At 31.7% G+C, this 15306-nt stretch overlaps 1 protein-coding gene across 1 annotated transcript in view; it reads left to right on the top strand.

The window, feature by feature from the left end:
- Nucleotides 1–1629: 1629 nt before the first annotated feature.
- LOC123664411 overlaps nt 1630–15306 on the top strand; it is a 45062-nt gene continuing 31385 nt past the window's right edge. The window contains exons 1-5 of the mRNA XM_045598955.1: nt 1630–1846; nt 2478–2974; nt 4735–4836; nt 7422–7530; nt 8455–8601. Of these exons, the coding sequence (XP_045454911.1) occupies nt 1630–1846; nt 2478–2974; nt 4735–4836; nt 7422–7530; nt 8455–8601 (1072 nt within the window). The remainder of the gene's footprint in view (nt 1847–2477; nt 2975–4734; nt 4837–7421; nt 7531–8454; nt 8602–15306) is intronic.

Consider the following 15306-nt stretch of genomic DNA (forward strand, 5'->3'; position numbering starts at 1 on the left):
CTTTACTAAAAAATAACGTTAGCTTTCTAGCGTTAAGGTTACCATATAAAATATAATACATTTTTGTGGTAAGGCGTTCTTAACGTTTCATATCATTATATTAAAAAAAATCCTACCATTATAACTAAATATTAATATTTTTTGTTAATTTTACAAATAATGACTAGAATATTTATTATTATTTTCAGAAATCGTTTTTAACCTTTGAATTTACTTAGAGATATGAAATTCTTGATACTATTAAAATTAAATAATTATAAGATAAATTTTCGAAAAAAAAAAATGTATGTAATGGCTGCAGAAAGATTATGTCAAAGAACCATTAAAATTAGTCAAAGGTTATGGAGCGTTTGATTCAAAAGGATGTCTTTAAGATAACTTTATTTTCCTATTACCTTTTTCCTTTTACCCGTTCAATACTTACGCCAGTCCATTGAACATTGAATATTTTATTTCGAGCACTCATTGTTTTTGACTTTTGGTATAAGATTTTTTGCAAATATTTTGTCGAGTATATTTTAATATCTAATTCTTTGCCTTTTAATATTGTATACTGAATCATTGCGTGATATCTATAATGTAATATCTATAACACATCTATTTAAATCGTTTACCTATTATTAGCTAGTATATATATATACTAGCTATACCCGTGCGAATAATTCGCACTAGATAAGTATAATAATTATCATCACTACAAAATTACAAAAAGTCAAATTAAATAAAAAAGTACTGACCGTTAAACATATTGACGTTGTTTCAAAATCAAAGCCATCATATATATATACATATATATATATATATATATATATATATATAACTATTTTTCTTAGAACGACATAGAAACAATTTAACAGAATTTGAAACAAATTAATAAATGAAATCATAAAAAAAATCCAACAAAAACTAACTTAAAAATTATAATCAAATTAATACGTCAGGTACTAACATGTTTCGTAATTAATTACAATAGATATAAAGTAACAATTGAAATTTAAAAGGATTGGAAGCAATTATTTCATGGTAACATACATGTGCCGTGAATACCTAAATAACTCGTTAGTCTCGATCGATACGTGTGAAATGGAACTCATTAAAATATAAAGCTGTTTGACTCTTTAAAACTGGTTCGTGATATATTTGAATCAACTGTTTTAATCATAATATGGTTAAACTTAATAAAAAAATAGAATAAAAAAAGTAAAAATTTAGTTGTTGACGAGGAAATTAGTTATTTAGTAATTAGCTAAACATTTTCATAATAAAGTTGAAACGATTCTTTTTTAGTTTCCGGTATAATTTTTTTTTAAATATATAATTATAATTATATTATTTTTCTTTCGTTTGTTGTAAAGAATTTTACAACTTTAAATTAAAATGACAGTATTACACTTTATGCACAACTTGACACTTTTTAACTTTCTATATTTTGTATATATTCAAAACCTACGCAGATCTAGTTTTTGAAACGTATTTTATTTTGTTACAGAATGCAGCAACCTCGAAATCATCGACTACCTCAGAGAAGCTAGCGAATTGTTATTGAAGTAATAATGACTATAAATTTAAGTGTGACGATATGTGACAAAGTTTTCCAAATGTGACGTTCACTACATTCAGTGCCAAACAATGTTTTGCTGTAAAGAACTAAAATTACTCTACGCTACTGTCGTTCTTTTATTAGAAGCTGAATTGTTAGTGAACACAGGTGCTATGGAGTCTAAGAAGTCTTCCATTCTGGTCGCTCAAAACGCAGATGACCTTAAATCGTTGGAATTGTGTACATCAAGAAATCAACAAAGATTGGGTAGTGTTTTTGGGAATTTCACTCGTCACCACAAGAAAGGTAAATGTTTTTGGGTATATAATTTAAAATTTTATAAATGTTCTCAATATTAATAATTCTGAGGACGTTCATTAACTTTTGATGTCAGTAAATATGTCCAGTTAATTACTATGACACAGTAATTAACAATTAACCGCAGTGAAATTTCAAGAATAAATTAACAAATCAAAGTCACGTTATAGGTAAGTGTGTAATATATAAATCTATGAATATGAATGTTTTATAGTCACTTTTTGGATTTCACGTGCTTAATACTTTACTGAATACTCGTATAAACGTTATATTATGTCTATAAACAGTTTATAAATATATTAGCCGACCCAGCAAACGTTGTTTTGCCATATATGTTATTAACCCCCCTTAATCCCCCCCCCCCAACAGCTGTATGAAAAATCGATGTTGGCCGATTCTCAGACCTACCCAATATGCACACAAAATTTCATAAAAATCAGTCCAGCCGTTTCAGAGGAGTATTGTTTATTTAAAATATATTCTAAATATATAATAACGACTTATAACAGTGTATATTATAAACTACATGTATAAATCATAATATCTGATTAAACATAATTTGTTCAAACAAAGCATATACAAATGATTAGATACAGTATTCATTTAAATTTATTTTTAGGTCACAGAAGAAGAACCACAACTACTACGTCATCGACTCAAACAACAATAATTTATACAACAATCGACAATGATGAAGATGCAACTGAATCCTATACGACGAGTGCCTATAACGTTAGCACTACCACATATCCTAAACTACCTAAACCCCTTCGTTTATCCTCTGCATTAGATAAAACTTTCAATGATAATGTATATAATGTAGATAATGTTTTAGAAGAAAATAAGGAAATAAGTCACGAAAGACACCACAATAAATACCATGAAAGATTACAAGATAAGGAAATAGTTTCAGAACTAGATGAAGCAGCACTAACAAAATCTTTAAATAAAGTTAAGAAAATGTACAGAGATTCGACCGCATCAGCGGTTAATAAGCTTAGCGGGAAAGGTTTAAAAAATGGTATATTTTTGACTGAGAATTGTACTACTGTTATAGCTCAAATAGGAACGACTGCAGTGCTACACTGCGAAGTTAGTGATATAACGGAAAATACGGTAAGTTTATTGGAACGTGTTGTTTATCATAATACTAAATCATGTTATTTATGTTTCACAAATAATTTTACTAAATAAATCCACGTAACTTATTAGTTGTTTAGCTTTCAACATTAAGTGCTTTCATATGTTACGATTTTTTATCGTAAGACATTTGTAGTTAACCGTGTAAAGAGGTACGTTTTCATATGTATTCAATGTAGTTCCAGTCTTAATATTCTACGTAACATAAATATAATCGCCTAGCACATGTTTGTACGAATACTATCATTATCATCTAAATTAAAAACAAATGTATGTACGAGTGCTTCAACTGTAAGTAAGCATGCCAAAGTTAAACAACTATTTGACGACAGTAGAATAAACACGACGAAATGTCATTTGTCTTGTCTTTCTGGCGAATGCCTTGATATTATTTTTTATTGCATATTGTTGATTGTTGATATAATTTCAAATAAATAAGTCTTTTTTATCAATATTTTTAATTTGTGTTAGCCGCATTAAAATTTATCAGATTTGAGAAATTAATTTATAAGTCAATGTGAAATACGTGTCTTTTCTCAGAAATTATTAAATTTCGTCCTGAAAAGTCTTCGCTGTTATCTCTTATGTCTATATTTAAATGCTATATTAAGCATTTAAGTTACGACTTTATTAAAAATAGATGTTAAAGTAGCTTGTTAACTTTCTAGTGGATTTAAATTTTTAAAAAGCTCTTTCTTCACATTTTGTAAGACTTTATAAATAGTTTGCTAGTTTCTGAGTTTAGTTTGTTTTACTTACCCTATTTGAAAATTAAGTTATAAATATTATATTAGTGGTTGGTGGGACGCGATTTTCCAACTCATGAACTTCCACCAGACGTTTTTTTTACCTCCTTAGGAGTTGCTCTGACTTCAAGTCGTCGTTTTCGGTGATTATGAATAAGTTCAACAGACAATTGCCGCAACAAATTACGCCTCACGTGAGTACGCGATTTTTCGGTATTTGCACGATGTACAATGAGTGCATTTATGCCTTAAACATTTATCAGATGGAAGGAAATGGCTAATGGCCCCCGTTTGGTTCGTATCCCTACGTTGAATGTACCACACAAGTGATCATTGGTTTTCAGGTTTCTGCTTGTCAGTTGATGCTAGGTCGATATGAGCTATATGATGCATGGAAGATAACAACACAACAGCTTTATTTGGTTTTGGAACATAAAAAACCTGACCCTCTAACTTCTTCTTCATCAGAACCTCCTTCATTTGCTGTTCTCTCCTATCCATGACTAACTTTAAAAAAACACAAAACTTAGTAAAACTTTTTGATAATTACATTGTATAAAGCTGTAAAAACATATTGATAACAAACATTTATTCACTGAACATACAATAACACAAATATAATTCATAATACATAAAAAAATACATAAAATAAAAAACTTACCTCATCCAAAAAAGTAACGTAATTACTCGCACGGGGTCACCGCCCAAGAGTGCAGCGACGCATCCTTCCACTCCCGTGACTTGGTCGCTACAAAAATATAAACTTAGACGCGCGTTATGAAGCTAGCGAGGGTGCGGGGGGTATCGGGCCGCGCCAAGTGCTTCATTTTTTAATCCAAAAATGGGAGTAATTAAGGGATAAAAGTCTTACAGTGCAATATAGAACTCTACCAAATTATATCACAACATTCGTTAGGTTTGATCCCGTATAGGTACAATGATTTTACTAGTGCTATAGTAATACGAAATTAATTATTACATTTGTTTTAGGTGACGTGGATCAGACGGAAAGATTACTCGTTGCTATCTGTCGGTCTTGTCACGTACAGTGCAGATAGTAGGTTCTTTTCAGCTCACGGCAGACATGTCAAGGTAAGTCAGGCTTCAGTATAAATATATTTTATTTCTTTAATCTTTATTTTGCAATACACTGACATAAATTTTTATGAAATGCTGGCTTGACGTTACTACTATATATGTATATTCTTTAATTTACAAATATTTTTGTACGTATGTGTATATGTATATATGTGTGTGTGTATATGTATGTGTGTATATGTATGTGTGTGTGTGTGTGTATATTTTATTTTGTTGTACATATGTACATTTATTTAATTATCAATGGTACATCATCTTTCCGCTTCATTATATATATATATATTTTGTTTTTTTTTTTATACTTTTGTTTATTATTAGTATACAATAAACAACACTTGTACTGTATCATATTGTTACTGAAAACTTCAAACTCATTGAAGTTATAACAATAAATAATTCAACAATTAATATTTTAACAATGAAAGTAATTATAGTTAGAAATTCTATAAAACCACCTGTTTCAGATTTGAAGGTAAATAATTTTATAATATATCTCGTATACAATCTGAATTTTTATTTCTTGTTTTTTATTTATTATGTTTTATATGTGTTACATAATTATATTAAATATATTATATATTTTTTTACTATACCAGCGGATATGTTACATATTGCTGTAAATAAGATTTTTTTAAGTATACACACACGGCGCGTTGGCGCAACGGTAACAGCCATGAATTGTGCCTGTTGCCCTGGCGGTTGCGGGTTCGATCCCCGCACATGACAAAAATTTGTATTGGCCATACAGGTGTTTGCCATGGTCTGGTGGTTTGTGCAGTCCTTCTGGGTCTCCAAACCGTGTCTCGAAGATCACGTTAAGCCGTCGGTCCCGGTCATTTACACCTGATAGGGATCGTTACTCATAATAGGGAATATATCTGCCAACCCGCATTGGAGCAGCGTGGTGGATTAAGCTCTGATCATTCTCCTACATGGGGAAAGAGGCCTATGCCCAGTAGTGGGACATTACAGGTTAAAGCGATAAGTATACAAACATCCCTTCTTCTGTACAGAAGACATTAATTTATTAGCGCAGTAGTTATGGCTGTTGCGCTGTCAGTCGTGGGTTTGATCCTTGCTCATAACAGACTTTTGGGTCGGCCATATAGGCCATAAAAATGTTTGTCGTAGTCTGTGCTTATGTTTTTGTATTGTAAATGTTTTCGTAATCCTACAAGTACTAAGAGATACTACTATCATAATACCTATACATAGAAAGAGACAATACCTTTGCCGCACTGTGGGACATTTTGGTCGCTGTTTAATTTTAATAACTTCTATACCGTGAAGACTGGACTACTTTACATTTATATTCTGAGCAAATCTTATGTACGAAATTCTCGTATCACAATGTTAGTTACCATCCTCTGAAACGACTGATTTTTATGAAATTTTGTGTGCGTAGCGGGTAGGTCTAAGAGTCAGGCATCATATATTTTTCATACCCCTAAGTTATAATGGGGGGTGGGGTTAGGGGGTTAATAACATATATAGCAAAACAACATTTGCGGGTCTCTGCTAGTTAATATATGAAATAAGTTTTAAGCGCATTTATACCTATTTTTTGATCATTAAAAATAAGCTAGATAAGTTCTTAAGCAAACAATAACTTTATTAGATCCTGTATTCACTGCATGTATAATACATGCAAAATTTTCAATTTTATTACATTCTAACTTTATAAACCTTCATTTTCGCCTTGAACCAGTGTCAATCCTTGTAATTACTTAAGATTTAATTACGTTTGAAATTTTCGCTTCGAATAATAAATTACAATGTTTCTTGAGTGGAGCGATAAATAAGATTATGGGTGAAATCTCGATTTAATTTTATTATAAACAAAAACCATTGTCGTTTTAGGAATCCATTTTGTCAGGAGTGAGATTTTTGATTACGTTATAAACTTCGTCAGGAGTTCGTTTATTTTTGTTTGATTATCTGATATGATCGTTGTTTGACAAAAAAAATTGGATTTTGTTCCGGAATATCTGAGTCACTTAATTTCGCAGTTATCTAAATAATTGTTTTGTTGTATGTAAAATATTTCTATACTTTTTTTAAGGAAAAAGTGCTAGGAAAAAAAACAATAGTTTACTCAAGGTTTATTTTTCACAATTTGAATATGTACCTACTCAAAAGGATCTTATGTGATTTTTAGTAAATAAATTTTTTAGTTTGACTGCCTTTTTTATTTATTTCAAGTGCTCTTGAAGCCTGGTTGAATGGAGTAATTTTTGATTATGATTTTTTGGCTTACACAGCTTATCACTTCAAAATATTCGTAGTGAATTTTAAATTAAAATCGTTTATTTAGTAACAATAAAAAAATATGTTTTCCGAAAAACCTTTCAAATATTCACGCTAATTTATTAGACAGCTGTTACTTTGATATAAAAAATAGTCAATTTCATCTTATTTATGTGTTAAAATAAAACACCTACATATAAAATAGTATTTATATTACTCACACCCGTAAAATTAATCCTAGTATAAAAAAGCAAATTCGTATTTAAAAAGCGTAACGCTTCCAAGTTTAAAAATATTTATATTTCGAATTTAACTATTTGTGTTACATGTAGGACTGGGCGCTTCATATACGCTTCGCTACGTCAGCGGATGCGGGCTACTACGAGTGCCAAGTACCGACCCACCCGCCAACGAGTATATTTTTTAAGCTTGTTCTGGTTGGTGAGTATTTTGTTATATTTTATTACTATGTGTAAGCTAAAGGAATTGAATTTTTCCTTTATAACTAATATTGTATAATACTATATAACGGTAGTGGATGAAATATGCAATGTAGGGGTAGACGATTTTACAAGAATAAATATTTTTGGCGCTTCTTAATAGTAAATATTAATAAGACGTAATCATTAGAATCAGATACAGATTCGGAGTGAATTAATCCTATACCATAATATTACTTAAAACTACTTAGTCTAACAGAAAAAAAATATCGTATGTACATATTTTAATATAATATGATATTATAGCGTTTCAAAGACTAGAATTGATTCTAAATGTAGAATTTTCTATAATATTTAGGTGAACTATTCGTCTATGGCTTACGAAAAACTAAAAAAGATACTCGTTTGTATAAGCTTCATAAGTATTGTTTTTGAAAGCTTTACTATTCTGCTAATTTAATTATCACTAACGTACATAGTATTCTCTGAAAATTTATTTAAAATTTGTAGCGACATCTATCTCGCAACATACGAACTAAGTACTGACATATTTCTACATTTATCCAAAGATTGAAAATATATACAAGAACCCGACAACAAATGTCGGGGGGCAGTAGCCCTCCAGACATAACATCCGTCTGGTCGGAGGGTCCTCCCTTTGCGATGGTGGATGAGGGACTTAACACCCTGTCCGTCACAATCCCCAAAAATTTAATTTCATTTTATATATAACTAGTTCTCCGCGTCTTAACCCGTGTAGATTACACGATTTAGGCTGTTCCGTTTTCTGTCTTTAAAATGTATCCTACGTAATTCAGTGACTACGTAGCATTCTGTTTGTAAAATGTCGGTCATTATAAACTAAAAATTACACATATTTTTTATTTAAATTATTCAAACAGATTATTTAAAATTTGGTCAACAGCTGCTTACGCAGAAATAGTAGGTGAATCGGAGAAGATAATACACGAAGGGTCCATGTTGAAGCTCGTGTGCGTCGTCAAGAGGTCCACCGAGCCACCGTCCTATGTGTTCTGGTACTTCGAGAACCGAATGATCAACTATGACCTGAGTAAGTTGTTTTGATAGCTTTTTTTATTGTTATAAACTTCTTTATAAGGTTTGTTTATAACTTAATAAAAAAAATTATAACAATTATCATTGTAGCTTCTGACATAAATGTATATTATTAAAAAATATTTTAAATGCTAAATAGCTATATAGCCTTTAAATGCACCAATCAAGGAATAAATAAAGAGATGCCGCATCCTTTAGAATATGAAACCTGTGTCGGGAAACTAGAAATATTTGTGTACATAATTTGTTTATAGATAAACATGTATTGTCATTGAATTTTATAAACAACTAGCTGACCTGGCGAACTTCGTATTACCTTATTTTTTTCTGAAATATAATAATAACATAATATATCAAAATAAAATATAGCCTATCTTTTAAGTTGGATCAAACTGCACACGGTGTGCAAATTTGACTAAAATCGGTTAAGTAGTTTAGGAGTCCATTGAGGACAAACATTGTGACACGAGATTTATATATATTAAGATTTTGACGTCTACAATACATTAGACCTTTGTTATAGTTCTAAGAGTTAAAGAGGGATAGTCATATAAGCATCAAAACAAAATTTTAAAAACGCTTAGTATATTGATTTTGTATGCATAAAATTGTTAAGCGCCTGTCACGTTTTCTTCTTTCTACTATAACAAATCTATATCAAAATCTATTGCGTTGTTTAGCAGTGAGAAAATAAATACAGGAAAAAAGTGATTAGCTTTAATGCCATTTACATGTTATAATAACTGTATTAACAATCTGTGATCTATTTGCGTCCGTATTGTTCACTTGAAATAAGGTCTTCAAACAGGCCTTCTAATGTACTACGATTCAGTTAGTCAAGGAGCAAGACTAAATTAAGTTACAATGATGAGTAACATTTTTTAAACAAGAAAATATATATTGTTTTCTAATGTTTACGCCAATTACACTCATTATAATGAAACAACTTTTTCGGATTTTATCGCGGTTTATTAAATCCACCACCATGGTCACCAACCCGCCTCCCTAGCGTGGTGACTATAGGCAAAACACATGAGTTTACGCCATTTTTGGCACGAACTTGTGGAAGCCTGTGTCCAGCAGTGGATTGTGATAGGCTGAAATGATGATGATGATGTTAAATTCTCCCGTGAGAATGGTTGCTGTAAAGTATCCGAAACGTCGGGAAACTAAAAGTTGTTTTATTATAAAAACAAATAAAAAATATATAAGTTACTTACTTACAGAAAATATTACAGAACACATATATTAAACAATAACTAAATTCTAAAGTAACAAAACTAGGAAGCGGTAAATAAAAACGGTGCTAGAACTAGACCTCGCCACCTTAAAAACTATTTTATTCTTTCTATTTGTATAAGCCTGTTAGCTACTATGAGGCGCTCGTTTTTATTGTAGTTTGAAACTCCAGTGTAGGGCTCCGCTTTTTGTTTTAAAAACACTTTTCGCGTGTTTATTCATTGCCGTAATAAAAACTATATTTAAGAATAATTAGGAAAGGAATATAAGGAAAAATAAAAGGAAATATAAGGAAATAATTTACTCTTTTATTTTACGCATTTTCAATTACACGTACGTATCTTGTGTGTGTATCTGTGTGTGTTTTCTTATTAACTTTGTTAAATTGTGACAACATATTATGTATGTATGTATGTATGTATGCAATGTACGTACGTATGTTATGTATGTATGTAAATATTTTATGTATATATGTATGTTTGTGTGTATGTATGTGTGTTCCGTCATCGTACATTTTTCGTATTTACCGTTGTAATCGATGTTCTGCGTAAGTAGATTTATGCAGTAACAAAACGCAGCCTTGAAAAGCTGTTATGCGCTCACTGCCCGCGAGTTGAGATTTTAACAAAACTTGAGGGTAGTAGCAACTAGGTGTGGCACACATGATCGCGCCGCGAACGCACGTCGTCAAAATTGGAACTCGACCGCCACGCGAGTTTCTATGCGCATGTGTTATCGTGAAACTCTAATCGTAATACAATAAACTCTTAGCAATTGCTCTAAGACTTTGAAGTGATGTACAGAATCCAACCAGCTGGTGTGCCCTAACGATAGTAGAAGTCATCATCGATTCTCTAAGGTACGTTGGTACATTGTATTTTGTTGCTGCGTGCCTATTAACGTTCTGAACATCGATTAAATCGGCAGATTATTCTTGGTCTGACCAAAGTGTAGCAAGAAGCCACCTATCGGTTTTCTTTGTGGAGGTGCGTTTGCGACAATGTGTATGTATGTTTTTTGTGTTTATTGTGTAGGGATCGAAAAAGCATCATGTTTGCATACATAATGTTTTATTTACAAATTATACAGATAATTGCACTGCTGCACTTACCTTTTCAATGCATATTTTCTCTGATTGCATTAGTCGTCAAATGGTAATTCCTATCATAGATTATATAGTTCCTATAATAACAAATATTCTCAATTTTTCTATTAGTAGCGGTACATTTCCATCTTGTTGGAAAGATGCTATAATCATCCCTTTGCCTAAAAAGCCCAATTCTACTTCTTTCTCCGATCTTCGCCCTATATCTATCCTACCATTCCTTTCTAAAGTTCTTGAGCGTCTCACTTATAATCAATTTAACTTTTTCCTCTGTAGATACAACCTTTTAAACCCATTTCAATCAGGATTCCGCTCAGGCCACAGTACGACTACTGCATTAGTTAAAATCACTGATGATATTCGCATGGCAAAAGACAACCGAAGGCTCACTGTTTTGACATTACTTGATTTTAGTAATGCCTTCAATAGTGTGGATTTCGACATTTTGCTTGCCATACTGAATTCTCTTAACATATCTCCTATAGCGATTGACTGGTTTCACTCTTACTTGCATGGGCGCCGGCAACGTGTGCGACTTAACGACACTTTTTCTGACTGGGCTAAGATCAATGCCGGTGTACCGCAAGGTGGCGTGATGTCTCCACTCCTGTTTTCAATATTCATTAATACTATTACTCGATATATTACTTCTCCCTACCACCTGTATGCTGACGATCTCCAAATTTACTTGCACACAAGCTTAACAGATCTACCTAGTATGATTACCAGTTTAAATCAGGAACTCGAACGAATCAACTGTTGGAGCAAGGAATTTGGTCTGAAAGTTAACCCATCAAAATCGCAGGCTATAATTATCGGAAGCCCACAGCTTATTTCGCGAATTGATTGGCCGAATTTGACACAAATAACTTTTGCCGGTGTTATAATTCCTTACAGTGAAAAAGTAAAAAACTTGGGTATATTGTTTGACGAAATTATGTCGTGGGATCCACAGATTTGTGAAGTTAGCAAAAAAATTTTTGCATCTATCGGTTCATTAAGAAGGTTACGTAATTTTCTTCCCACTCCGACTAAGGTTGCTCTTGCTCAATCTCTTCTTCATCCTATCCTTGATTACGCTGACACTTGCTATCTAGACTTAAGGGAGGATCAATTAAACAAACTTGAGCGTCTCCAAAACCTCTGTATTCGGTTCATATTTGGTCTTCGCAAGTTCGACCACGTCTCTGAGTTCCGTGCGAAGCTCAAGTGGCTTCCTATACGTCTGCGCAGGAATACTCATGTGCTATCTCTCCTATATTCTATATTATTTAATCCCATCCTTCCGTCTTATTTGAAAGAACGCTTTGAGTTTCTCTGTGACTCACACAATAGATCACTTCGATCTAGTGAAAATCTTACTTTGAAAATCGGCAAACACTCTACTGCCTTCTACAGCAAGTCATTCTGCATTGAGGCTGCACGGTTATGGAATACTCTCCCTTTACACATTAGACGTGCAACATCACTGGAATCTTTCAAAAAGAAGGTTAAGGAACACTACTTAAGACTTTGAAATTACTGTCGTCCACTTCGTCATTAGTCACTGCTATTTGTATAATATATTGATATACACTTATTTGTTCTATTACTGTAATAATGTACAGTTATGTATAATATTATGTGTATCTATGTGTATATGAGTATGTATGTTTGTATGTGTATATGCTTATATGTATTTATGTGTGTAGTGTATTTATATATTTTTATGTAATACGTTCTGTAATTTTTAGTATAGTTAATATTGTTTGTAGTATGTAGTATGTTTATATGTATGCATGTATGTGTGTATATTTGATTTTATTCTTGTTTTTTTTTTTTTTTAAGTCTGTACACCCTTTCCGCTTGTTTCACATTATCTCCTCCAAGCTGGTTGTCTGGAAGAGATCGCTGTTTAGCGATAAGACCGCCTGTTGTACATTTCTTTAATTGTTTAATAAATTGTAAACTTCTTTTAATGTGTACAATAAAGAATAAATTATTATTTCTTTTATTCAATATATTTTCTTATGATTACATTTTTAAATATATTTATAAAAAAGACAAATAAAAATATTTAAAAATATAAAAATAGTAGTCCTCCGATGGCAGGTTGAGGCCCAGGCCACCGGTAGTTAAGGTTCCAGGCTGAGGAACCTCCTCACAATGCGGGCCGTTTCAAGCAACACTGCCTTTTGGATCCGACCCTTGATCCAACAGTCAAGTGAGAGTTTCTTAAGGTGTTGGTCGAAACTCTTCGCTAATAGACCATTAACCGATACAACAATAGGAACAATTATTGTTGAGTCTACATTCCACATGCCGGTAATCTCGTGGGCAAGGTCTAAATATTTACTTAAAAAAATAAAATAAATAAATTATTATTATTATTATTATTTTCCTATTTCTAAAGGTTTACTGGAAGAGATCGCTACTAAGCTAATAAGACCGCCCTTGTGCACTACTATATCTATGTGTTAATAACTATTTTATGTATTTTTTTTTCTAAGTGGTGTGCAATAAAATATATTCTATCTATCCGTCTACCTAAGTATCTGTGAAGCTTAGTTTGTATTACATTGATGTGATATTATATCTTAATTTTTTTCAACTAAAATTATTTGTGGTTTATTAAGATAATATGTACATTTAATTAGGAATGAAAAGATATAATGATAATAATAAGATAAATTACATTAAACTAAAAAACCTTAAGTATAAACCTTAAAAATATTATTAAAAGGAGTCCCTTTGGGCAAGGTTCCGAAGATACTGGCAGCGTTCCCCTTTTGAATAGCTAGACTAATTCTTTGTCTGAAGTAGCTGCCAGCTTTTCGGTCTCCTGTGACGTCGAATAACCTTTTTTTAACCATATATCTTAATTAATGAATATCGAGATACAAAAATTAAATAACGTCAACTGACTTTTAATAAGTTTGATTCTACTCACATCTCTAATTAGTTTTAGCTTAGACCGCGTACAGTAAACTGACTAGGTATTTACCAAAAATTGACCATAATTGCTAATAAATTAAGAAATAACGCTATAAACGTTAATATCTAATTCTTATGTTATTCGATTACATTTTGACTATTAAGGAAGAGAAAGTAAAGTTTTTTTTTTCTATATTGACTTGATTGTGTTCGTTTTACACATGAAACAATGGAGAGAACTTTATATATGGAGAAAAAGTAATGGAGTGGTCTATAATTCTATTGCGATAATAAAACCACAAGTTCTCATTTTAATTATTCCAATATACTCTTGGTTACCACAGCCTCATCTTTATAAAACTTATACATACAGGGATAATCCCTCATAGTTCTACTGGCTATAGTTTCACAACCCACGTATTAACTGTCAAACTTCTCGTAATGCCTATTGAACGATGACAGTTGCTGTCTGCCAATCAGGACGTGAAGGCTCATTTAGCGCATTTTCAGTTCATTACCTTTTCAGACAACATTTTAACTAGTCGTTTTTGGTATAATAATAATTAATAATAATAAACGCTTTACACTCAACGGCCCCCAGTAGGATTTTCTCCTGTGTCGGGGGTCCGGAAACACACACGATACACAAGCACAACGCCCAGACCACGACAAACATCTATATGGCCGATACAAATGTCTGTATAAGTTACTTTAATAATTTGCAAGGTGTTCAATAAAGTGTACAATTATAATAATAAACTAATTTTTAATTAAGGCTGAAGTATGACGTCGGCTTTGATATTGACTTTATATTACTTTCAATATACATTTTTGATGGTATTATTTGAGCATCGTATAATTTGTTTACCAGTAATATATAATGCATGCAAAAAAGTTAAAGTGCATAAAAAAAGTTTATCTCACGAACAAACACAAAAAATTACACATAATTAAAATGTCAATTAAATCTATTTACACAGCGATATAAGATTACAGCGATCATTTATTATTATATTATTTTTATAAAAGAAATACTTTGACTCTAAGGAACTGATTTACAAAAAAGTGGGTGTGTTTACTTATTTTGAGAAGTTATACTTCACTGACTAGCTAACACTCACTATACTAGCTAACTTCACGTTGCTAACTTCTTCTTCGTTGACTAGCTAACTTCGGGGTGTCGGTTTGATGGTGTGCGCGCACATCGTAAAAATTTACTTTAATCACTTTACTTTTTTTTTACTTTTTCAATAACTATTGAACTTAACTTTTGGATTCACAGGCTGCGAATAGGCAAATCAGAAAGTGAATATATAGAAGAGAGATAATATGGCGATTAATAATGGAAAAAAAATCGTCATATACTTTTACCGGTTAAATACCGTTATAATTTAGGTAGCTTTATCATGAATCAGTGACACGTGCCTTGACAATGTATACAAC

Source organism: Melitaea cinxia, chromosome 22 (genome assembly GCF_905220565.1).
Source record: "Melitaea cinxia chromosome 22, ilMelCinx1.1, whole genome shotgun sequence".
NCBI lineage: Eukaryota > Metazoa > Arthropoda > Insecta > Lepidoptera > Nymphalidae > Melitaea > Melitaea cinxia.